The sequence below is a fragment of the Canis lupus genome, chromosome 26 (genome assembly GCF_003254725.2).
Source record: "Canis lupus dingo isolate Sandy chromosome 26, ASM325472v2, whole genome shotgun sequence".
In the NCBI taxonomy this organism is placed as follows: Eukaryota; Metazoa; Chordata; class Mammalia; order Carnivora; family Canidae; genus Canis; species Canis lupus.
In genome coordinates, this window is record NC_064268.1 from 9,411,433 (window position 1) to 9,439,097 (window position 27,665).

The 27,665-nt window shown below is 35.7% G+C and overlaps 1 protein-coding gene across 11 annotated transcripts in view; it reads right to left on the reverse strand.

Annotated features, from left to right (window-relative positions):
• The window catches only part of ATXN2 (ataxin 2), a 115,220-nt gene that overhangs the window by 6,550 nt on the left and 81,005 nt on the right, over nt 1–27,665 (reverse strand). For 5 of the 11 annotated variants that reach the window (XM_025473966.3, XM_025473962.3, XM_035706715.2 and 2 more), the window contains 7 exons: nt 24,243–24,547; nt 22,840–22,903; nt 21,896–22,048; nt 21,447–21,513; nt 7,786–7,970; nt 7,325–7,457; nt 3,725–3,778 (listed from right to left, as the gene is read on the reverse strand). In XM_025473966.3, coding sequence (XP_025329751.1) covers nt 3,725–3,778; nt 7,325–7,457; nt 7,786–7,970; nt 21,447–21,513; nt 21,896–22,048; nt 22,840–22,903; nt 24,243–24,547 — 961 coding nt within the window. The remainder of the gene's footprint in view (nt 1–3,724; nt 3,779–7,324; nt 7,458–7,785; nt 7,971–21,446; nt 21,514–21,895; nt 22,049–22,839; nt 22,904–24,242; nt 24,548–27,665) is intronic. The other 6 variants (XM_025473963.3, XM_049101634.1, XM_049101635.1 and 3 more) reach the window with 3 other exon arrangements.

Genomic DNA, 27,665 nt, shown 5'->3' on the forward strand with positions numbered 1-27,665 from the left:
CCAGATTAGATTAAACAAAACACTTTTGTTTATACATTGAAAAGGTCTCCCTAACTGTAAGAGTTAATACACATTGGAACATATTAACAAGAAAAATTGCGGCAAGATATTCTCTGGGTGTTTTTAGGAAGAGCCCATGCCTGTCTTCTGGGAGCTGGGAAGAATAATGTGCTAATAATTGCTTTTCTTGAACTCCATGGTCCCCTGAGTCTATAAAGTCAGTGTCTTTCTTCTAATTCATTTGCTTACTAAGAGGCCATTCTTCACCATCATATTTATTAGGTTAACTTTCAGATGCCCCAAACTGTCTAGGCACTTGACTTGGTCTAAAAGACTTGACATAAATTTTGAGTCTGACTCTGCTCTTAATGAAAATCTTAAACTCATTTTTCAAATTTGTTTTTAAATAACTAAAATAATCACATGTAGCTAATTGGCTGCTGATTAGATAGCACAAGTTATCATCACAGAGAGTAGTTCTACTGGATTAAGTGATGTCTAGAGTCATTCATGCCCCCCCCCCGCCTTTTTTTAAAAGACCTCTCCACCCCCAACACAGGGCTCCAACTTTTGACCCTGAGATCAAGAGTCACATGCTCTACCAACCGAGCCAGCCAAACTTCTTAAATGTTTCATTTGTAACAATACTAAATCTGTCTAGTGGAAAGTAAGTCCTGAATCCCAAGTTCAATTTATGAGGTTTCATAAAGACAGAGTACAGAATCCCAGAGTTTCTATTTTTTAAACTTTATTCAAGAAATATTTGTACTTTTAATAACCTTCTAAGCAAAGTTAAGGAAACATAAATAAAAAAATAAACTAGCTGAGTGCTATATTATTAATTTTCTGACATAAAGACATTACACCTCACAAGGAGAACAATTATGCCCATGAAGTCTCATAATGAAGCGCTTCATTGATTAAAAAAGGTTAAAATCTTGAAATTTGGAAAAAAAAGATGAAATTTTTTGAAAGATGAAATATATGTTTTACATACATTTTTAAAAGGCATCTCTGTGATAGGAGTTTACCAACTTGATGGCTTTAAAATAGAGTATTCTAATTTGTATCTGACTTGCATTCATAGCACAAATACCTCAAAGTATCCAAACTGTATTCATTTACACAGGCTTTGGTTTTAAAAACTTCATCCTTTCCTAAACACCAACAAACTACAATGCATTATACGAAAAATCAAGCATATGTAAATATGCTTCATTAGCTGCAAATAAAAACTTTAGAAGGTTTAATTAGAAATATTTTCCTCTGTTTATCTTCTTGCTTAAAAGATATCTGCTCAGGGATCCCTGGGTGGCGCAGCGGTTTAGCGCCTGCCTTTGGCCCAGGGCGCGATCCTGGAGACCCGGGATCGAATCCCACATCGGGTTCCCGGTGCATGGAGCCTGCTTCTCCCTCTGCCTATGTCTCTGCCTCTCTCTCTCTCTCTCTCTCTCTGTGACTATCATAAATAAATAAATAAAATTATAAAAAAATATATATCTGCTCAGCAAGTACCTCAACCAGGAACTCTTTCCCCCCCTCAAATATGGAAACTGGAAAGCTAATTGGGAAAAATGTGAAATTGACATTTTAATTCAATACTTATATAACAAAAATACAGTTTGGTTCCCTGAATAGTCAGTTAAGAATGAGACAAAGAAAGGTGGGATAGGAGGAACATTAAAAGGCTGGGGCGGGGGGCTGGAAGGGAAGAGAGCCAAGAGAAAGGAACCAAGATAGAGTAAATGAGGAAAAAATCTACTAGAATCAGGGAAAGGGAGAAGGGAAGAGTGAAAGGCAATAAATGCTGGATTGAGCTGAGTCTATCATTTAACTGTTTTTATTATGTTATAATTATTTCATTAATTTAGCTAAAGATTCCAAAGGTTATAAATAAAGTAAATTTTCTTCAAATTCAGATTTAGCTATTCATTGGTTAAACTTCTATCTTTAAATATTAAGTTGTCTTCATGAAACCTGGATGAATTCAGGTCAAAGTATTGCTTTTTGGGTTTTACCTGGTCCATAAGCTTCCTACTCATTGGGTTCCTTGATACAAATGTTTAAAAACTCTAAATGTGTAACTTCTTAAATCCCCATAACACTAACCACATTATAAAAATTGTTTCCTAAGCCATGATCTTACTGAAGCCAATTCAGTCCACAAGGCTGTGTGTTTAATTTTTAACTAGGCTTTATCATTTTGACCTTGGATGCACAAGTCATGAGAGATCACCAGCACTGCAAAACTAACATGAAAACAAAATCTCCCAATTTGATGTTAAATCAGAAAAAAAGGAAGTAAAGGAAAACCGAACTCTTAAAGTGGAATAAATGGCAACAGAGACACAAACCATGACAAAAGGGCGTGTGGGGAGGGAGTGGTACAAAGCAGCAAATTAAATTACAAATAGCAGCCCCACTGTTAGCTTTTTTTAAAAACTAACACCCCCTTTTAGAGGAAGTTGTACTAAGGCAGTTAATACTTAGGTTTGATGATTAAAGACCTTTTAGCTACTTACCAGGAAACTCACTCCAAAATTACTATCAGAGACAGTAAGATGGTGAGGATAACTACATTTGAGACCTCAAATTGAGTACATAATAAAATTAATTACTGACACTGTCTTTTACATACTACATCACATACAAAGCTTCCCTTTAATAGTATAGATATACAGCAAGACTCCTTTTTAAAGAGCATCTATTAAAGGATTAAATTTGTTAACAATTCCTGGCACCAAATGAATAACATGTACACACTTATTTTTGGATACCAAGTCATGACGCAGTTAATGAAAACTTTTAAGTCAAAATGTTTTCTCAACTTTTAAAAAACTAGCAGTTAGTGGATTCAGACATTAAGTCTAACATAATCCAAAATTTAGTATCTAAAATCTTATTCCTTAATATCCCTTAGAATATAGTATTGCACATAAAGTGACTCACTGCTGGCATACATTTCTGAAGGACTTTTGCAAGTTAGTACCTTTCCTATCCAAATACCAGAAAGTCTATGACTAGCTTTTTTTTAAAAACTGCCCTAACAAAATAAAGACGACACACCTTTCATGTTCATTTCCAAAAGAGCCCTGCCTAGATTCTCCATTTAGGAGCCATTGTTTACCTTTTCAGTGGTGGTGAAAGGGGCCAGTGCTGCCAAACATAATCAAGCAGCTAGGTTGTGCTTTCCATGTGAAGCTCAAAAAGTCCTGGGGTGTCTACCACCTGAGTATTTTAAACCTCAGTCCATGCAAAGACTGAGAAGACAGAAATGTTTCTTCTCTAAATTTTCAGCACTATTCAATTAAAAAAAGCCTTGTAAGGATAATTTTCTTCTTACCAGGATACTGAAAAAGCCTAATGTTTTAAGCTTTTTATACTAAGTTTGTGGTTTGGTTAAAAAAAAAAAAAAAAAAAAAAAAAAAAAGGCCGTTCAGCAGAAGTTTCTCTGAACAAGGAAAATATTAGGCATTTCCAAAACAGTCACATGTTTGCTTGGTATGCAAAAATTAATTTCTGAAGCAACTCAATTTTTAATTAACTCCAGCTTTCTTAAGCTGGGTTATACTTCTTTAAAACTCTCAATTATTTACAAATATACATATTTTCAATGATTTTGTGGCACAAGGAAATATTGCTCAACAAGTCTACTCCCTTAACATGTATTCTTTAAAAAGTGTTTTACTGTTCAATTAAAATTAGTATAAAAAACCCAACTCACTGGCAAAGTAGAAAGAAGGGCTTGTCTCCTTGTTGTATGGTAATTTGGGACATGCTGAATTTGGGAAATAGAAAGGTAAATTAGCCTTTTGAGGTGTGCATTTTCCTAATTTTCTGGAAAGGTTGACATATTTAGTAATTTCTTTTTGTATTCATGCATAAATCATTTTTTCTTATTTTACAAGAGATGACAAGCACTTTAAACATTGCTACAAAATTAAACAAAATAGGGCTGAACCAAAAGACATTTTTCTTCTGTATTGATGGGTCAAGTTCCACATGCTGACTTGCTTAAATGAAAGGAATAAAATCATTATCTAATCAAAAGACCAACATGGCATTCCACTAAATATAAATTCCACTGAATATAAATAATGCAACAAAATAAGAGAATATTTACCAAGTTTAATTCAAAAGACTCAAACAATTTTGTAAATCATTATTTTTAGAAACATAATAGTGGTAATATTAACCTGGGTATAATATCATTTCTTATTAAAATGTCTACATAAACAGGTGTGTGTGTGTGTGTGTGTGTGTGTGTGTGTGTTAAGTATATATGGAAGGATATGCACCAAAATGTTAACAGGTAGTTGTTAGGAGGAGGGATAGGTGCATTTTAAATCTTTTTGCCTACTGTATTTTCTAATTTATCTGCATTAAACTACCAAAAACAAACTCAAAAAGGATTCTGGACCTAACTCTTCTTGATGGTTTTAGTTAGTAGACAAAGTTTCATTACTACTATTTCTGAAAGGGAAAATACACCACTGCCATAAAACAAAATTAGGTGAATTAGAAGACCAAGAAACCGTAACTTCTTAGGAGGGAAGGAGTATAAGCAACGATTTAAGTTAGATTAAGGTCAAAGAGATGAAGTTTGTGATCAAAAGTCCTTTCTAAGATAGCTAGAAAAGAGAATAAGGTCAACAACTACTTAGAATGTTTAATATTCCCTAATAATTTAGCCATTTGGTAATCCGTCAGCATTTATATTTATATTTATATTTATATTAAATATAAATATATATTTATATTAAATACACCACTTACAGTCTTCCATTTTGTATTCATTAGTGCCCTTTCTATTCTTTAAAAGACTTTTGCTATGGCCATAAAAATGAATAAATGACAAAAAGGTCACATGTAACTGTCGCCAACATCTAGGTGCATATTCTTTTGTTTGCATAAAAAGTTGAAAAAAAAGTTGAAAATATTTAGATAGAATGAAGCTTAAAAATAGACATAATTCATACTCAAAATACTTGGTTCCTTTATGAAATATAAACTGTTCAAGGGAAATGAGTGTAAAATTAGCATTTCTATGCAACAGATTTGTCTTAGCTTAAAATAATAATGTACTTTTAAAAATGTCTGTATATCTGGCATAATTACGACTTGGAAGACCTAAAATAACTGAAATAAATTACTGAAGAATTAATGAACTTGCTTTACTAAATTATAACTTATGATGGGAAAGAATAAAATACTTCATTTCCTAGTGTTCTTTTTAGAGTATGAATATTCCAAACGAAAACCTTGAGTAACCAGCAACAATCATATCAAGTCCATAGCCTCACCCCAGCCCTCATCAACTGAGGTCAATTAAATACAATCTATGTAAATTGCAGGAGAGTAGTTCAGATTGGCTTAGCAACTTTCTACTGGCATTAAAGAACTAGTCTTAATGATTAGTTCATTCCCGATTTCACTGGATATTAGATCTAATGTTTCGTTTGCAATACTTCTGATTTACCCACATTTGAACGGACTTCAGAGTCCAAGGCCAACTACTTTTCAAATGGAAATGTTTTTGGGAGAGGAGTTATAAAACCATTAATGACTCAAATACAGTATTTACTATACAGGCTATTTCAAACCAATGGACATCCAACCAAAAGACAAAACCAGATGCTGGAAGTAAATGAACACACTGAGGAGAAAGATTCTTCTCAACATCACAGTATTATATTACTACAATGTCTCATAAGCATGGGCACACAAATAACTATTTTCCAAAAAGTTAATGGAAATTTTAGCCGAAAAAGTTTTAGATCTGGGGATCCCTGGGTGGCTCAGAGGTTTAGCGCCTGCCTTCAGCCCAGGGCGTGATCCTGGAGTCCCAGGGCAGAGTCCCACATAAGGCTCCCTGCATGGAGCCTGCTTCTCCCTCTGCCTGTGTCTCTGCCTCTCTCTCTGTGTCTCTCATGAATAAATAAATAAAATCTTAGTCCTGGTTAAGACAAGCCAGTGACAGGTAACCATAACCAAACTCATAAGCCAAATCAGTCCGTTGGTATTATATTTCAATTACATTATGAATATGAATGGGTTTCTTATAAGAAAATTTCCCCAAATATGGCAATTACATTATTTTAATTTAAAGGGCATAATTCACAATAGAAAGTTTTAAGTGATAATGTGGAAAATAAAGATTTAGTTTTTTTTTATAAAAGCAATGCCTTTAATTTTCTAACATTCCTATCACTGCAAACGTGTGCAGTAGGAGCATGCCTCCAGGAAGAAAGCACAAACAGTGGGTTATGGGTGACAAGGTTTACTGCTGCTGCCTAGATCCTATTCCTGTGAACCTACAAAATGTCATAAACTGCAGTCATTAAAAAAAGTTTTAAAATATTTTAAAAAATGCAATGTCCACGTTATTACATGTAATTATAATTTCTTTGTCATAGTGGCATACTTTTCATTTGTATGAATAATCTTATTAAATTTCTCTTCTCCCACTCCAAAAAAAATTGAAATCTCAATGGGAAAACCTAAATGACAGTACAGGAATGCTCAGAAAGTTCAAAACAAAACTTACATTTTAGCAAAACTAGCACTAATTAAAGCTGTTTTTTGAAAACTATAATATAGGTCAACTCACTGATTCCATACTGTAAGATAAAAGTGGAAATCTTATTTTAAATTCTCAACATTGAAAACCGGATTATTTTAGTACTTTAGATAGCTGCTAAGTTGACCTGCACAAAGTTCTCCAGCCACAAAACTAAGATGGAGATTTTTGCCTATTTTTATTTTATGTATTATTTAATTATTTTATATAGGATAGTTCTCATTTTCATTTTACCACTGTTTATTATGATTATATTAGTGTGACTCCCGTCTAAAGCAATTTCTACCACTTAAAATACAGCATGAAGCAGAAACAAAGTAGCATTCATTTTAACAAACAGCAATAAAAATAAATGCCAATGATTGCCAGAGGAAGGAGTGAAGCAGAATGTTTTCTTGCTAGAGAGTGCTTTCACTAAGGCAAAACTTTCTTGCATGCCTTATAGGCAGGTCCTACCAAAAGGTTGTAATACTGGTGAGGAAGAAGAGGAAGATGCCTTTCTCCACAAATTACACTGTTACACAAATCATTCCATTTCAGTTAAAGGAGAGACATTTGAAGACAAAAATTTCAGGAACAGAAGTCAAAATGATTTGCCAACTTAGAGAAATGGGTTCATCTTTTCTTTAGATTCTTGAACCTCAATGGTATAAAAGACTAAGTTATTCTTAAGGTTTCTTTTTAGAGCTTTAAAATAAATTACTAGTCACACACACTGAAAGAGACAAACAAAATGCTTCCTACCATACATCGCATGTGTCTGCTCATGAGCCCCGTACTGAGTTGCTGAAGAAGACACTAAACCAGGCTGGGCATGTGCTGGCGGTGCCATCATTCTAGCATTACCCTGTATTACAGGACTATAGACATGAGGATGCTGTGTTCAAACAAAAAATAAAGAAAATACATTAAAATATAGAATAGAGTCAAACAAATCTTTAGTCAGATGTCTTAACTCCATGCTTCCCAGGTTTACAGAAACAACTCTGAAAATCCTAAAACTGTTTTTGGCTATTTCCTTTAAATACTTACACTGATCAGCAATCTTCTTATACTAAAAAGGCCCTCAAATCCTTTGCTATCTACCTCACCACAACACAGAACACAAAATATAGAGGAAAAGTCTTTTACCATATTTAAAGTTAAAATTAAAAGTTATATTTAAATGGAACAAAAATAAAAGAGTTAGGTCATATCGGCCTTACCTGAGACTGATAATGTGGCACATGCTGAACAAGAGGCTGATTTGGAAACTGCTGAGGACTATAGGCAACGTACTGTGTGGAATAAGCTGGTGGGGTGGCCACAATCGGCGGGCCTGCTGCTGAGGCAGGGTGCATCATGGCGCTCTGATGATGCTGCTCTTGCCGCTGTTGGGGCATATTTGGTACTGCAGAAAAGAGGACTTAATATTAGAAAATACCATCTCTTCAGAGTCAAACACATGAACATGGTCCACAAAACTCTACGTGATGTGACCCTCCTGCCGGCCCCTTCAATACCATGTTATACCACTCCCACCACCACCTTCAACCACTCTGGACTATTTTCCTAGCATATATGCTATTATTCCTCAGCCTCAAATACTGACTCTCAACTCTCGGCTTGGACAACTCTGACTCATCCTTCAGGTGTCAGTCTAAAAGCAACTTCCTCAAAGAGACTCTCTCTAATGATCCCCAGATTTGATAAAATCCCTGTAAATAGACTCTTACAGCACTATGAAAAGTTTCCTTCATATTACTGTCCAGATCATCTGTTTCATACACCTAATTATGTCACTTGCTACAGAAGGGTATTAGAGTTAACCTAATTATGTCACTTGCTACAGAAGGGTATTAGAGTTATTCAAAGAAAAACAACAGTACAAGAAAAAAAGTCAAAACAGACTCAACACTAAGCTTAACTCTATCTTAATTTCCCAGCCCTGAATTCTTACACAATTTCTTGCTCTTTCTCAAAAAAATAGCATCATGTGCTATCATGTATCACGTTTCTTAATAGTTCTTTTAAAAATTTACTCTATGTCTTTTATTAATTTTTAAAAGATTTTATTTATTTGAGACAGAGTGAGTGAGCAGGGGAAGGCGCAGGAGGAGAGGGAAAAGCAGACTCCTTGCTAAGCAGGGAGCCCCACCCTAGGCTTGATCTCAGGACCTGAGATCATGACCTTAGCCAAAGGCAGATGCCCAAGCAAGTGAACCACCCAGGGGTCCCTACATGTCTTTTATTATTCCACAGAGATTTCTGTCTCGTGGTACTTCCTGTGTTAAAATTCTAATTAAGAATTCAGGGGATCCCTGGGTGGCGCAGCGGTTTAGCGCCTGCCTTTGGCCCAGGGCGCGATCCTGGAGACCTGGGATCGAATCCCACGTCGGGCTCCCGGTGCATGGAGCCTGCTTCTCCCTCTGCCTGTGTCTCTGCCTCTCTCTCTCTCTCTCTGTGTGACTATCATAAATAAAAAAAAAAAAAAAAAAAAAAGAATTCAGCTCAACTTGGGCATCTGGCTAGCCAGGTCAGTAGAGGATACAATTCTCATTCTTGGGGTATGAATTTGAGCCCCACACATTGGGTATATAGATTACTTTAAAAAAAAATTCAGTTCAGCTGTCATCTCTTCTGTAATATCTTTCCTAGTTCCCCCAAAAGAGTTATAGCTGCATGCTCTGTGTACCCTCTCCTCACATGTCTATTCTAGCACTGATGTTGTCTGTCATGGATATGTGGTGTGATGTTAAGAGCCACTTGAGGGAAGGAATCATAAATCACTGCTTTCAACAAGGTAGGAGGCACAAAGAATGTATTAACTTGGCATGTTCATGAAGTCATCAGAACTGATTTACAAGTAATTATTAATTTAGAGACAGAATTTATTTTTAAATATTTGAATATTCTTGCTAAAAATTTAATGACTATTGCTGAAATTTAGGAAAGCTAGTAGCTTATACAGTGTTTTATCTATTTAGAAGAGCAAACTTGAAAATGGAAGAAACATGTATACAGTAATGTTTTTCTGAATTTGATCTTGAGTCCACATATTGAAAAAGCAATTCCTTTTAGTAAAGAAAAGCCACCCCCTAAATAAATAAATAAATAAATAAATAAATAAATAAATAAAAGAAACGCCACCCCAACTCCTATAACATTTTTAACAAATGAAATTTTGTCTAATTAAGTTCACTAACTGAGCTTAACCTTTTCACTATCTGATACTTGATTATAACCCTCATATATTTAAAAAATTAAAAAAGCCAGTCAAGTGTACAATCATTTTTAAAATTAAAATCCTAGTTATACACACAGAATATGCTTGAATACAATTTTAAAACATAAAAAAATTTCAACAATACAAAACAAAACCCTCCCTCTCACCATTTGTATACAATTTTTTTCACTAAGAGCAACCACTGTGTGTGGCATTCTAGATTATTTCCTAGATATTGGCACACATGCATATGTATTTATACAGACATATACTTGGGTTTTATGGTGTTTTTTTTTCCTTAAATGGAATCTACCTTAATATTAAACTATAATTTAGATGGACCATAGTTTAAGCCATTTCCTTATGTCCAGTTGTTTTCAACTGAGAGCAATTTTGTCTTTCATGGGACACTTGGCAATATCTGGAGACATTTTGGTTGTCACAACTGAGAAAAGGGAAAATACTGCTAGTATCTAATGGGTTAAGTCTAGGTACAAATAAACCAAAAATATCTGTCCTAAAATGTCAACAGTGCCAAGGCTAAGAAATTCTCTTTATGTTAATTAAGTTCTTAACTTTGGCATATTCTTAAACACAACACAATTTTTCTCACAGGTTGCAAAAAACATTGCATTTGTACCAAGAAGACAAAGTGGTTTTGTGTAAGGCCTTAGCATCATGCAGGAAAGATAGGCCTTATATAATCCATGACTGCATTTGAGAAGGAAGTCCTATTACTTGACTGATAATATAGCAGGATACAAAATTAACATAAAGACAGGCTTCATAAACTTACTTCATAAGCTACTACTCAGATGATGCTGTGGAAAACACCCTGGTTTACAGTAACAACATGAAAAGAAAATATCTTTTAAAACCGAAAAAACACAAAATCTTTTAAGACAAACTTTTAAAAAATCACTAAGGATACAGTAATAGCTTTAAAGAAGCAGAAAAGCCTAATTATTCTCCCATAGGATGACAAATAAGAAGATAGCAATTTTTCCTTAATTTATAAATTTAATGTGATCCCAATAAAAATGCCAATCGGCAAACTGAATGTTAAAAACCATGAGTTCATACTGACAGAACAACAAAACCTGTCATCTGTCAACCTTTAGAGGTTAGTAGGAAATCAACTCATTATTTTGAGAACTTTCTTGAAATCATGGCATCTTAATTGCACAAACTATACCTCACAGTAACCAGTTTGACAAGGTAAAGTTTTTCTTTATAGAAATATCCCACCTAATAATTGAAGAAAGGATGACAGAAGGAGAATGTCACCATTTTGCAACCCTTAATGAAATGATGGATCTAGGTCTAGACAATGATGGTCAGTGGCTGCTAAAACAGAGAAGAGCTAGTAGGAAATATTATCCTGGATAAAGCTATCCTACCATCATAAAAAAGAGAGATGATATTATGTGACTCCTAATGATAGTACACACTTCACTAAAACATATTAGATTAAGTTTAAAAAAACTACAACTTGATCTTATGAAGCCTCTCTAGATACCTATTATCAGTTTATAAGGATTAAAGAGAACAGAGGGTCACTTTAAACAACACCACAGAGATGCAATCCCTGAAATTCAAATTGTAGGAAAGAACACAGGACAAAGAAGCTGGATTTAAGTAAAATGTAAAGAGGGGGAAAAAAAAAACTAAAGGGAAAACTTTAAGAGAGACATCATTAAGAGAGATACATCAATCAAATAAAAAGTGGATTTTGGATGATGGCTAGCCATCATCTGAGCTTTCAGTGAGTTGTAATCACTGATTTCATATATACCTATGTGTGTGTGTGTATACACACACACACATATATAGTAACATAAAAGTTTGAAATAATTAAATGTGACAGAGACAAATGCTGAGCAAATGCTGTTGGAAAACTGGTGCCAAAAGACTTGCTTGAAACTGGACTGCCACAAACTTGTGCTTTGTAAAAAAAAAAAGGGGGGGGGGCAGTATCTGCAGAGTATAATACAAGGAAGTATGCCTGTACCTAACACTCTAAGATAATGCTTCACCCTAAGAACAGGAGCAATGTAAGGGTCACATCACTTAGAAGACTTCGCCAGCGCAATGAAGAAAAAGATATAGTGATTGGATTATGATGATGTACACAGAAAACTCTTAGTCTAAAAGAAGCTACTAGAAACAGTATGTTTAGGAAAGTGGTAAGACACAAGTCAGTTTTTAAAAAATCAAGTGTATCTGTACACTTGGTAAACAGTGTTAAACAATTTTAAAATACTGAAAGAACAGCATAAAAATATGAATACTGATAAATTTAAGAAAATATATGCAAAACTTATACAATGAAAAAACTAGGAAACACTGGTGAAACTGAAGATTTAAGATATACTATGTTTCTGAATTGAAAAATTCAATATTATTCAAGGGGTTACAATTCCCCCCCAAACTGATCTTCAGATACAATATATAATCCCAAGCTGATTCTAAAATTTATTTGATAATGTAAGGGCACCTGGCTGGCTCAGCTGGAGCAGCATGCAACTCTTGATCTTGGGGTTGTGAGTTTGAGTCCCATGTTGGGTGTAGAGATTACTTAAAAAAATAAAATCTTCAAAAATAAGTAAAATAGGGCAGCCCTGGTGGCTTGGCGGTTTAGCGCTGCCTTCAGCCCAGGGTGTCCTCCTGGAGACCCGGGATCAAGTCCCACGTCGGGCTCCCTACATGGAGCCTACTTCTCCCTCTGCCTGTGTCTCTGCCTCTCTCTCTCTCTCTCTCTCTCTGTGTCTCTCTTGAATAAATAAGATCTTAAAAAAAATCAGTAAAATAAAATTTATTATAAATAACAGCATTCAGTAAAGTACTAGCATGAGGATACAGACACAGATCAATACAACAAAACAGTTCAGGCAGGAACAGACCACATATGTATGGTCAACTGAATTCTGTTAAGATGCCAAGATAATTTAATAGATAAAACAGAGGCTGGTCCTGAGAAAACTGTATGTGTGTGTGCATACATATATGGGAAAAAATGAACCTCAACATTAACCTCATGCCCTACACAAAAATTAATTTCAGATCATAAAAGATAAACCTTATACTAAATTTCAAGAAGTAAATATAAAAATATTCACAATCTAAAAAAAAAATATTCACAATCTAAAGCAGGCAAAGAAATGAGTGACAAGAGAAGAATCTGATTAAATAGGACTTCATCAAATTTACCACCACCAGCTCTTCAAATAAAAACCTGATTAAGAGCAAGCCAAAGACTGGGAGAAAAATATTCATAATACCTACTTCAGATAAAAAGACTTATATCCAAAATAGATTAAAATAACTGTTACAATTAATAGTAGAAAAAGACACCTAATGTAAACAAAGGGAAAAGATTTGAATAAACACTTTACAAAAGAAAACTGATGGCTAATTAATGCATGAATAAATGCCCATGATCAATAATCATCAGGGTAATGTACATATAAGGCATAACAACACACCCAACAGACTGGCCAAAATTAAAAAGACAAGTAATACTAAGTGTTGACAAGGATGCAGAGTATTTATAACTCTCAAACGTAGTTGATCAGTTGGAATGTAAACTGATACAATCACTTTGGAAAACAATTTGTCAGTTTCTTATTAATTTAAAACTGCACTTACCATACAACTCAAAAACTCCCACTCTAGGTGTTTACCCAAGAGAAATGAAACAAACACGTGTACACAAATGCTCTTATAGCATATATATTCATTAATAGTCAAAAACTGGAAATAACCAAAATACTCATCAAACCTGTAACACGTAAACTTAATTATAGTTTAATCATAAAGATGGAATGCTACTGAGCAATAAAAAAGAAACTGATACAGGTGACACCATTAAATATTCTCAAATTATTATGCTGCTTTAAACCAGACACACACAAAAAAAACATATACTATATGATTCCTTTATAAAAAATTCTAGAAAAGTCAAATGTCAAATCTAATGTATAATAAGAAAAAGCAGATCAATGGTTACCTGAAGCCAGGGGTAGGTGACTAGAGTTTGACAAAGAAGAGGCACAAAGCACAATCTACATCTTGGTTAATGAGGCAATAACAAGAGTAAATACACTTGTTAAAACTTACCAAAACATACACTTAAAAGGAATACATTTTACTGTACGCAAATTATAGAAAATAACTAATTTTAAAATTTCTGGATGCCATTTGGAATAAGATTAACTAGATTCATCACACAATGTGTGCAAGATAATTTCCAAATGGATCAGAGATTAAATAATGTTAAAGAAAAAGGAACTATACACATTCTGAAAGGAAAGCCATATGAATTTCTTTACTACACAAGTGGGAAAAATATTAAAAACAATAAAAACAAAAATAAATTGAACTTCCATCAATATTAAAAACTCTGCTGCAAAGGACACTGTGAAGCAAGTAAAAAGATACCTTTGCAAATGGAAGAAAGTATTTGTAAATCCTATATCTGATGAAGGATTTATATATGGAATATATAAAGAACTCCTACAATTCAATTATTAAAAGACAAATAATCAAGTTAAAAATATGTCAAGGGTGTCTGGCTGTCTTACGTCAGGTGTCCAACTCTGTTATGATCTCAGGCTGTGAGATAGAGTCCCATGTTGAGGTTCTGGGCTTGGTGGGGCGTCTGGTTGAGATTCTCTCTTTAACCCTCTCCCTTTCCCCTTTAACCCTCTCTCTTTCCCCCTCCCCCACCTTGCATGCATGCATGCTATGTACACTCTTTAAACTACATAAATAAATTAGGTCACATATTTGAATAGGCATTTCTCTGAAGACATGCAAATAGTTGATAAGCACACAGAGAGATGCTCAACACCATCAGTTTTTAGGGAAATACAAATCAAAACCATAATGAGATACTAATTTATTAAACAGTGAGACAGATATAACCAAAAAGACAATAGCAAGTACTGACAAGAATGTGGAGAAATTGGGACCCCTGTACACTACTGGTAGAAATATAAAATGGTATAGCTACTTGAAAAACAGTGTGGCAATTTCGATATAGTAATTTCACTCCAAGAGAAATGAAAATGCAAGTCCACACAAAAACTCGTACACAAATGTTCACAGCATGTTTCATTAACAATCATAAAGGGGGAACAACTCAACGAGGCATCAACTAATAAATGGATAAATGTGGTATGCCCATATAATGGAGTATTATGCATCCACAAAAATGAAAGAAATACTAATAAATGCTCCAATATGGATGAATCTTGAAAACATTATACTATGTGAAAGAAGCAAGTTGCAAAGACTACATACAGCATGATTTCACTTATAAAATAGCCAGAAAAGGTAAATCTATAGAGAAAGAAAGCAGATTAGTATGCCTAAGGTGTAAAGAGTGTATATGCATGGGAAGGGGCAAGATTTTTTTCTTTTTCTTTTCCCTTTTGTCCCCCCCAAAGATTTTATTTATTTATTCATGAGAGACACAGAGAGACAGAGATACAGGCAGAGGGAGAAGCAGGCTCCATGCAGGGAATCCGATGTGGGACTCGATCCCAGGTCTCCAGGATCATGCCCTGGACTGAAGGCGGCGCTAAACCGCTGAGCCACCCGGGCTGCTCCGTTTTCCCTTTTCTTTTCTGTTGAGAGACAGTATACACACAAGTGTGTGCACACAAAGGCAGGGAGTAGCAGAGAGAGAAAATCTTAAGCAGGCTCCAAGCCCAGCACAGAGGCTGATGCAAGGCTCAATCTCACAATGCTGAGATCATGACCTAAGCCAGTATGAAAAGTCTGACACTTAACCAGATGAACCACCCAGGTGCCACAAAGATATATAGGATTTCTTATTAGAGTGATAAAAATATTGTGGGTTTTAAGATTTTATTTATTCATTCATGAGAGACACAGAGAGAGAGGCAGAGACACAGGCAGAGGGAGAAGCAGGCTCCCTGTGGGGAGCCCGATACGGAACTCGATCCCAGGACTCCAGGATCACGCCCCGAGCCGAAGGCAGATGCTCAACCACTGAACCACCCAGTTGTTTGAACCCCCCAACCTTTTTTAAAGAAGTAAACTTCATATCCAATATGGGGCTCAAACTCACAATCTAAAGATCAAGAGTTGCATGCTCTACCAAATGAGTCAGCCAGGTGTCCCAAAAATATTTTAAAATGGATCATGGTAATGACTGGACAACTCTGATACATTAAAAACCACTGAACTGTACACGTCAGTGGGATGAATTTTATGACATGTGAATTCTTATCTCAAAAATGCTATTTTTAAAATATATTGTATATTTGTAAAAAAAATGAATATTCACAAAAATAATCATTATAAGGATAAACAGAAAATTATTACTTTTTAAAGATTTTATTTATTTATTCATGAGAGACACAGAGAGAGAGAGAGAGAGAGAGAGGGAGAGAGGGAGGGAGGCAGAGACACAGGCAGAGGGAGAAGCAGGCTCCATGCAGGGAGCCCGACGTGGGACTTGATCCCGGGTCTCCAGGATCAGGCCCTGAGCTGAAAGCAGCACTAAACCGCTGAGCTGCCCCAGAAAATTATTTTTTAAATAATTTATTTATTCATAAGATACACAGAGGGGAGAGGCAGAGACATAGGCAGAGGGAGAAACAGGTTCCCCGCAGAGAGCCTAATGCAGGACTCAATCCCAGGACCCTAGAAGCACAACCTGAGTCAAAGGCAGACAGATGCTCAACCAGTGAGCCACCCAGGTACCCCCAGAAAATAATTTAAAATGATCATCTGCTGATGATAAAAGGGATGATCCACTGACTAGGATGGAAGTGATGAGGTAACATACAAGTGGAAGAGACTGGGTTGGAAGTAAGACTTCTCTGAATGGCCCCTTTATGTAATTTCCACGTTGAAATTTTATAAATATTTTGCAGTTAAAAATACAATTAACACAATAAAAAAGCTACCCATAACAAATGAAAACAAATCCAATCAGACTAGTCTACCTATATATCAAATCACCAACCTAACCTAGTAACTACAGAAGACAGTATTTTGGAAATAACAAGGATATTAAAAACTTCTCACTCTGAAAACTGGCACTTAAAGAATTCTAAATGAAACAGATATTAAGGAAAACTAGTACTGCAAATAAATACTAAATTTTATTCTGTAGTATAACAATTAGACAAACATTTAAAAAATACTTTATATACATTATAGCAAAATGTAAATAAGCCCACCTCTAAGTTCGGTCCCTATGATCCTGTCTCCTGGTATCTACATGGTTGTATAGTCCCCTCCCACTATACCAGGTTTGTTTTGTGTGATCTATAGCACATTGTAGAAGCTATATCGCTTCCAAGGTTATATTGTAAAACACATTGCAGCTTCCATTTAGATGGAGAAGCCAGATGCCATGTTATGACCAGCACTATCTTGTCAATAGCTCTGAATCTGGAGGCAGATCCTCCAGCCCCATTTAACCACCCTTCAGATACTACAGTTCTAACCAACATCCTGGCTGCAACTTCATAAGAGACTGAGGCAGAACCACCCAGTTAAGCCATTCCTGAATTTCTGACCCCCAGAAACTGTGAAATAATTTGTATTTGTTGTTTTAGGCAGCGAAGCTCTGTGGTAATTTGTTAAAAGATAATACAGGGACGTCTGGGTAGCTTAGTCAGTTATGCATCAGACTCCTGGTTTCAGCTCAGGTCATGAACTCTGGGTAGTGAGACTGAGCCCCTAGTTGGGCTCTGCATTGAGCAGGAAGTCGGCTTGAGATTCTCTCCCTCTGCACCTCTTTTTCTCTCTCTCTAATAAATAAATAAAATATTTTTTTAAAGGATAAATAGTAACTGTATTATTTATCCGAGTTACTATTTTTACAAGGTTTTCAATGGAAAAGAAAAAGAGATGCAAGCAAAAAGTCACTGTAAAAATCTTGTAATGTTAACTTGATTGGATATATCAGTATGAATTTCCTAATTTTGTGCCCTGAAGAAGCCAAGATCCAGTAACTTAACAGTATATTTAATGACCTGAAAATGGTTTGTAAATACTATTTCCCCCCAAAAGAATCAGGGTTCCTTGAAGTAATGTGGATTTAGGTCTGAGTTTAGAAAAACATTAGCCTGAGACATCTTATTTACAACAGAAACTAAGGAAGCTATCAAAGACAAATTAGTAGGGGGTGCCTGGGTGGTTCAGTTTGTTAAGCGTCTGATTTCGGCTCGGGTCATGACCCCAGGGTCCTGGGATTGAACCCCATGTCAGGCTCCCAGCTCAGTGAGGAGTCTGCTTCTTCCTCTCTTCTGCCCCTCCTGTGTGCTCTAATAAATGAATAAAATCTTAAAAAAAAAGAAAAGAAAACAAGCGAGTAGTAAAAGGACACAGTCCTTTCAACCAACTTGAAATGACTGGGAGTGATAAAAGATGGGACAATAGGAGCAGCAAAGAGAGTAACTGACTAAAACACAATGAATATATAATCGCATATGAAAATCCATACATTCATAATACTTAAAAAAGAAGGGGATGAGAATCACATCCTTCAAAACAAATTCATTAGAACACTACTGAAAAGTGTCAAAGACATCAACTCTTCACTGAAAACTGATACTTAAGGCAATTTTAAGCACTTAAATTTAAGCATTTATCCTAACTTTCCTGTACCAGTTATTTCAAGATAACTATATATATGGCCCTAGTTGAAAAGAACAGTCCCTTATAGGATTATTCTAGCTAATAAACAGAAAAATGCCAGGAATTCAGAAATCACAGTTTTTGAACTCCTAATTGCAATGATTTTCAAAGTATGATCGCAGACCATCAGCTTTACTAAGGAACTGGTTTTATAAATTGCATATATACCTAAAACCTACTGAATTGGAAACTCTCAGGCTAGACGGGGCAATCTGTGTTTTTTAACAAAATGGCCAAGTGATTTTGATACACACTAAAATTTGAGAACCAGAGCCCTAACAAATTATATGGAAGAGTGACAGAAAACTTTACATCGGGGGTGGAGGGGGGTTGGGGGGAAATTGAGCTATCACCACCTGAGCTCTTAATTTTACCAATACTCAAAGTAGGACCAGATATCGTACACCTCCTGAATGATCCAATATAAAGCACTCACAATCATGTATTATTTTATTCTTACATTTCTCCCTCCTCCCAAATTAAACCTGAATGTAATCAATGATATCACAAGAAGTAAAGAAACAATCTAGAATATGGGACATTCCTACCTAACTGGTTTCTGCCACAAAGTAATAAATAACAGAGGAAAAAGCAGCAGGGGAATTATAGATATATAATTAAATGTAATAATGTACTGATCTTATTACTTTGATATATATTCCAAAAAAACCAACTGTAAAAAATATATTCTTTTTTCAAAAAACAGATTTTATTTATTTATTTTAAAGTACGAGAGAGCACAACAAGCGAGGGAAGAGCAGAGGGAGAGGAAGAAGCAAGAACCCCTATTCCCCCCAAGCAGCAAGCCAGACATTGGATTTGATCTTAGGACCCCAGATCATGAGCTGGGCGAAGGCAGGGACATCCAAATGAATAAGCCACCTAGGTGCCCCTATAAAAATATATTCGTGACTCAATCAAGGTTATATGCTTATGGTGATTATTAGATAAAAAGGGATTACTATTTTATAAAGTGTGATAATAGACCTCTGGCTATCTAAGAAAAATGTCCATACTCAAAGAGATACACACTAAGTATGCAGAAATAAAATGGCATGATGTCTGGGATTTACTTTAAATACTTCAGCAAAGGAACAAAGCACTCCTCAAGTAAATATGACAAAATCTTGATAATCACCAAATCTGAATTATGGACAAAGCAATTATCTCATCATTTTGCACCTTCTTAGCACAGCACATGTTTAGAGCTGCTGTTCTCTGCAATGTGCCTGCTCTACCTTCCAGGAAATGGCTCTATAACATTAGATTAAGGGTTCCTCAGAGAGTGTAACTTCTGTCTATGGAAATGACAGTGCTGCCTGAAGTTAAAGTGCCTCTCACATAAGAGTCATGTGTTTGCTTTCACTGCAGTTATCTTTTTTTTTAACATAGCATAACATTGCACTGTTTTAACCATTCATTAAAGTATCAAACCAGGTAGTAATATAGAAACACCTTAATAATTAACCTCATTCAAAATGGCACTAAAAAAAACTTTTTTCCACCTGAACTTTTTTAGGCCCAAAGAAGATGATTAATCCTAAAGTTAGATAAAATTTAAAAAATTTTTAAAGATTATTTATTCATGAGAGACAGAAAGAGAGAGAGAGAAAGAGGCAGAAACACAGGCAGAGGGAGAAGCAGGCTCCATGCAGGGAGCCCGACGTGGGACTCGATCCTGGGACTCCAGGATCAAGCCCTGGGCCAAAGGCAGGCGCCAAACCGCTGAGCCACCCAGGGATCCCCCCATAAATTTAAATTATTGAAGCTACGGCTCTTTCAGCAGGCTCCATATTCAAAGGCAAGAGAATACCATACTTGTTTAAAAAAAAATTAAGAATTTTAATTATTAACATCCACAAAATGACAAATATTGAGGAAAGTTTAATGATTTAAGAAGTGAAAGTTTTAGGTATTATTGGGCACTGAGAAGTATCTTTTTATTTATTTATTTAGAAGTATCTTTTTAATATAAATCATTCTACTTTCTATAGTTTCTCAATAAAATGATAGCAATTAACAGCTCTCTACCTAGACAGTGAAAAAGGACACCCTTTGGCATTTGCCCACATTAAAAGATTTCCCTTTAAGATCAGTATGTGTTTTTTTTCCATGAAGGCTGTTTAATCACACAAATCTAGAATACTAAATCACACAACATTCTCACTTTATTTAAAGGCTGATTTATTAATTTGAGGGTAGGGAGGGGCAACGGGAGACAGAAAGAGAATCCTAAGCAGACTCTGCATGAAGCCTGATGCAGGGATTGATCTCATGACCCTGAGATCATGGACCCACCCAGAGTCGGGAACTTAACTGACTGGACACCCCACAACATTTTCATTTTAAAGATGAAGAAACATCTCTCTACTATAAAGATTTTGATGGTGTCTGAAGTGAGCTACTCCTCAGCTCAAAAAGAAATTCTTGATTGAGATGGGGGGATTGTATGTTAGTATAAAATAAAAAGATCAATAACCTGGTAAATTAATTTAGCAAACACTTTTTTCAAATTTAACAATGAAAACTTCAACAATCATTCTTTTTGAAGAGGATCTTAAACAATCACAACTGATGAGCGTATCTTTTCCCCAGGTTTTCTTCTTATAAAAACATCTAAGGGGCACCTGAGTAGCATACTCGGTTGAGTGTCCAACTCTTGGTTTTGGCTCAGGTCAGGATCTTAGGGTTGTAAGATGGGAGTCCTGTGTTGGGCTCTGCCCTCAATACAGAATCTGCTTGAGTTTCTCTTTCCTTCTGCCCCTCCCTTCTCTTTTTCTCTCAAATAAATGAATAAATCTTTAAAAAAAAAAAAAAAAAGGCGCATCCGAATACCTTATGTAATGCTGGGTATCACAAGTCAATGCACAGGCTCATCAAAAGTCAAAGGCGAACTATAAATACTTATTCATTATAAATTAGTTACTTAATTTATGCAGCATGCAGACTACAAGCAAACACAGGCAGGATTATTCTCACCTTTACCTGCTCTATATGTCTTGGCTTGATTCACTGGCATGGGCGTCATAGGTATAGGGTATAAAGGCTTGAGAGAATTAAAAAAAAAAATGAAGATTAGGCTTTTCAGATAATAAGAATGTACTTTACTATTTTCTCTTAGTTGTACATTACTAGAGAGCTAGCTCTGAGGTTTCCTGATTCTCTAGGAGTCATTAGAAAATAAAATCACACCCACATCTAAAAGGACAAACCCCAAACTGCAGTAAATCTAAACCATCTTTCTTTCTCACCAGAAAATATTCTCAGATTTAAGTTTTTATACTAACAACATACCATGCTATTGCATGCCTTCTTCTTTTAAATATTTTTGTTTTGCCATTACTGCCTCAAGTCACTACCGATAGAGTGCTTGGTGACAAATACAAATAACGAAGGAGAGTAAATGAACATCAAATTCTAGGACTTACTTGCACGCCTGGGCTCACTGGGACTGGATACATCATATTTGGTGCAAAACAAACAGGCTGAGTATAAACTGGAGCTGGCTGCTGATGGCCCACCATAGATGGGCTAGGTTGTGCTTGAGGACGAGGTGAAGTTGGGGTGGTAGAAGGCTTTGGCTACAAAAATAAAAATCTACTATCTTAAGGTGAAAAGCTATTATTGCCATCTGTAAACTGATCTTCCCCATTTTTCTAAGTTCTATTTGTTTCTAATTACTCCCTTTTAGTGAAAAACAAAAACAAAAAAACTTTTAGAAAATAAATTTTCATGTTTCAAATAAAAGGAAAAACAGAAAGTTAAACTTGCCAATTAATGTATTACATTATATTGCCAACTTATCAATAATACTTTAAAAATAGGGATGCCTGGGTGGCTCAGCAGTTGAGCATTTGCCTTTGGCTCAGGGTGTGCTCCTGGTGTCCCGGGTTCGAGTCCCACATCAGGATTCATGCATGGAGCCTGCTTCTCCCTCTGCCTTTGTCTCTGCCTCTCTCTCTCTCTCTCTGTCTCTCATGAATAAATAAATAAAAATCTTAAAAAAAATACTTTAAAAATAGTTGTGATTTTTAAGGAATTGGAGAGTGTTATTAAAAAATAAACAAATATCTTCTAACAAATCCAGTAGAAAAAAAATTATCTAAAACCGGAGGTTCTAGCTAGCCAGGCAGTCAAAAAAGATGCAAAGATTTACCCCAGATCACATCTAATTGACAAAATAAAACAAGAATCTTTTCAATGACTCAAAACTATTCATGAATTGACCATGTAAGAAAAAAGAACTTAAACCACAAGTTGTTTCAGCATCCTGTAAGTGAATTTAGAAACAGGTATGGAGAAAATACTACTACCAATAATAAATTTATTTTTTGAGAGACTATGATTACTTCAAAGAGAGAAACAAACTTACCTGAGAAAAGGAACGAGGGTTGAACTCCTTTGCATTAGGATTCAAAGTTGACTTTCTCACTTGCCTAAACCAGGGGAAAATTAAGAAGGGCCAGTAAAATCTGCATGGAACTTATGTTTGTCTCGACAAGTCTTCTATACCTTTTTAAATTGCTAAACATACATTAAACAAGTCTTACTAAATCACTAATCCTATTCAATAAAACATGTATTTCTGACTCCTTAATCTGAGACTCCTTAATCTGATAAAGACAGGCCAAAAAAGGGGCAATTTTTTAAAATGGGAGCTGGGGTGGCTCAGCTGATTAAGCAACTGACTCTTGATTTTGGTTGAGGTCATGGTCTTGGGGTTCTGGAAATAAGCTCTACCCTGGGCCTGCACTCAAGAGTCTGCTTGAGGATTCCCCCTGCCCTCCCTCCCCCAACCATGCACACTTGTACATGTACTATTTCTCTAAAATAAAGAAATATATCTTCAAGTGTTCTCTCAAAGACAACAAATCAACTTAAAATGAGAAGACAAAATATCCCTAGAGCAATCCCTAATATACCAATTCTCTAGAATGCAGTATTTTTTTTCTTTTTTCAGAGATTTTATTTTTACATAATCTCTACACACAATATCACACACAGGGTCAAATCCACAACCCTGAGATCAAGAGTCTCATGCTCTGCCAACTAAGCCAGTCAGGCACCCCCTAGCATGCAGTATTTTCTAATGTGACCAAGTGTTCTTTCTATATGACACAAGTTGGGAAGAATCATTAATACAAATTTTTGCCTCAAATTAAGAAAAAGCACTCTTTGACAGATCAACAAGCTGCATTCCAAAAGTTCAGCTGTAAATGGACTGCATGGAACCCAGAACAGATAAATTAAGGGTGGCTAGGTTCTGAGGCTAGCCCACGAAGATCCACTCAATTGAAATATATTGAATATGGAGAATTACATTTATCTTAACAAGTCTAACCATTAACTAAATCATTATTTCTGATGGAAAACATATTGAATTCCAAGCAAGGGCAGCAGATACTTCTTTCTCTTCTTGGCCGCAGCAGTTCTTGGTTCTAACAGCAGGGCTAGGAGGTGGTTACTGACTAGCATCCAGGGGATATACTTCTCAAAAGCCAGAATTTTTCAACTCCCTGTACATTTACAGAAAAAAAAATCTTTCTTAATTTAGTCTAGTTTTTGGCCATGGGGAACAAAAATGGGGAAGGAAAAGGAGTATGGAGTGCAAAAACCTAATTTACTTAAGATGTCATTTGTTTAGATCAGTTGTTTTTAACTTGAGGGCTACTTATAAAGCAGTCCAAAAGTCCAGATAGATTCTTGAGCTGGAGGGCCCTGTACACTTTAAAAAGAAGAAAATAACAGGATGTGCTCAGTTCAAAGTTTACTCACTCAGCTGCATCTTTCTTCTCTTCTTTATCATCTTTCTCTTGTTTACATCCAGGACTGGAAGTCTGAACCCCTTGGGATGTGACCTCAGGTCCCCTCTTGTGCTCCGTATTACTGAGGATTGAAGGGGAAATGCTGGGACTGTTCGGTTTGCTGCTGCCACTGGTGCAATTGCTGCTACTATTTTCAATGAAAGAATCCTTAGCATTTGGTTCAATTTTGTCTTTGAGCAAATCTCTTGATTTTTCTCCCTCTCTATTTTTGTTTAGCAGTTGATCCATAGATTCAGAAGTAGAACTTGGCTGTAACTAAATAAAGGAAATAATTATACTTAAGTATTTTTAAAAACTCTATAATCAATATCCTCCATGAGTACACGCAAACTAGTATTATTTGTAAGCATGATATATATCAAATAAGGCTTTTTACATATTTTAATAAGAGTAATGTACTTATTATAAAGCAATAATAACATACACAGAACACAACCATAGTCATCTAAGCACTCAAACGTCCTAATCTCAAAAGTTAAATATTTACTACCTATATGTGTCAGAAATTGTACCTGCTGGTATGGAAATTATGGAACAATTCCTATCCTCACAAAGCTTACCATCTGGGTAAGATCAGATACATAACAAAATTTAGTAAATGTTATGGGATCCTAAAGGAAAAGCAGTTTATAGAAAAAGGTGGTTTCTCAATGGAAGTGTCATCTCTTCTAAGGTATAAAAGACTGGGTTGGTGAGGGGGGGTAGTTTGGAAAACAGAATTGTCTAAGCTAAAGAAACATGTTTAAAAACCCAAGAGAAAGGGAAAAGATGGCCCCACTGTGAAACAGAAAAACACTAGTGGACTAAGACCTGGACCTGGACTGAAGAACTAGTGAGCTGGCAAGTCAGAAGTATGGGGATTCAGAGGGACACTGAACTAGACAGGTTGGACAATTAGACCTTCTACCCTGCAAAGGAGTGTAAAACACAAGTACCATGCAGAAGGGTAGAAGGCAAAGATGTTAGCAAAGTAAGTGCTGGGGTTTTTAGGTTTGCAGGCCAGAAGCAATCAATGCTACTACTGTCTGAAGATGATTTAAGATGCCCTATTCCAAAGAAAGAAAAGAGTAACAGCTGAAGGAAATATTAAGAAAAAAAAGGAAAAGGAAAAAGAAAAGGAGAAGCAGCCAAAGTGGCAATGAGAGAATACAGCACAACTCTAAGCAGTAAGAAGGGACTGCAAGGGCTGGACAGAAATGATCTCTCCAGGCTCAGGACAGGCAAACCTATGCCAAAATGTCACTACTGAGGCCCTTGGCATCTGGGCAAGAGGCATCATGCATCAAGGGAGCATCTCAAGCTTCAGTGCATCACCAATATAGTTACAGAATCCACAAGCAGCTCATGGCAAAAGGTCATGAAGATCATTTATTTGGACCCAGAGGCAACTTAAGTCACCCTCTAGGCATTTAATGTTGAAGCTGGCATTTGTTCACATCAAACGATGTTCCTTTAGCAGGAACTATCTATGTAACAGATGAACTGTATACTAAGATTTGAGTATTTACAAGAATCTTTGCAGTGAGGCAAAAATGGGACTTTTAAAAATATATTATTCATAAAATGGAAAACATAACTAAAGTACTCACTATGGGTTGGACATTGTTCTAAATGATTTATAAACTCATTCATTTAGGTGCTAAAACAGATCTTTGTGATATAGACACCACTTTACAAATGGATAAACTATGGTACAATTCATGCTTTTCAGCATTCTGCTATATTTCCTATCTGCAGTATACTAAGTAAACCTAAGTAAAACTAAGGTGTTTTTTATTTTTTTCAAAAATTGAGCCACTTCTCTTGAAAAATAATTGATGTATAAATTTATTTGTTTCGGGTGTACACCACAATCGTTTAATATATGTATATATTGCAAGATAATGTCTAGTTAACAGCCATAACTGCAGTTGCCAATTTTTTCTTACATTGAGAACACATAAGTGAGATTAATGCAATTCTTTGTCTTAGTCTTATTCCACTTAGCATAATGCCCTCAAGGTCCATCAATGTCGCAAATAACAGGATCTATTTCCTTTTTATGCTTCAATATACCCATATATGTGTGTGTGTACGTACCCATGTGCACATGTGTATTTATACAGATACATATGCACATGTGTACATGTGGTGTGTATATATACATATACAATTTTGTTTATTCATTCACCCATCAACAGACACCTAGGCTGTTTCCATGTCTTGGCTACTACAAATAATGCTGCAATGAACATAGAGGCATAGTTATCTTTTTGAGCTACTATTTTCATTTCCTTTGTATAAATACCCAGAAATGGAACTCCTAGATCATATGGTAGTTCTATTTTTAATTTTTTAATTTTTGAGGAACCTCTATACAGTTTTCCTTAGCAGCTGTACCACTTTTTGTTTCTACCAAAAGTGTCTATCTTGACCAGTGTTATTTTCTTATTATTTTGGTAACAGCCATTCTAAAGGTGGTATTTCATTGTGGTTTTGATTTGCATTTCCCTGGTGATTAGTGAGCTACCTGTTGGCCAGCTGTTATGTCTTCTTTGGAAAAGTGTTTGTTTACATCCCCTGCCATTTTTTGATGTTTCTTTCTTCTACTTCTTCTTCTTCTTCTTCTTCTTTTTCTTTTTTTTTTTTTTTTGTTACAGATTTGTAGGAGTTCTTTATGTATGTTGGATATTTACTCCTTATCAGTTATGTGATTTGCAAATATTTTCTCCAGGCAGTAGGTTCCTTTTCATTTTGTTGGTTTCCTTTGCTGTGCATTATTTTTGCTCATTACTTTTGCTTGTGATGTCAAATAAAAATATCAATGCCAATCATTGCCAATATGAAGGAACTTACTGCTTTTATTTCCCTGTAGGAGTTTTCAAAGTCTTTAATCCATTTTGAGTTAATTATTGTGTGTAGTATAAGGTGGTCCAGTTTCATTCTTTTCTATTTATTTTAAAATTTAGAGAGAGAGCACACAAATGAGAGCAAGAGGAGGGGCAGAAGGGAGAGGTAGAGGGAAAGAGAGAATCCCAAGCAGACTCTGCACTGAGTATAGAGCCAGTGCAGAGGGCTCAATCTCATGACCCTGAGATCATGACTGGAGCTGGAATCAAGAGTCAGATTCTTAACCGAGCCACTTAGGTGACCCAGTTTCATACTTTTAAATGTGACTGTCCAGTTTTCCCAACACCATTTAAAGAGGAGACTGTCCCTTCTCCATTCTTTTCTTTTCTTTTCTTTTTGAAGATTTTGAGAGAGACAGAGACACACACAGAGAGAGAGCATACACGCATACATGCACAAATGGGAGGAGGGGCAGAGAGAAGCAGACTCCCTGATTAGCATGGGGCCCGACATGAGGCTTGATCCTAGGATCCTGAAATCAATC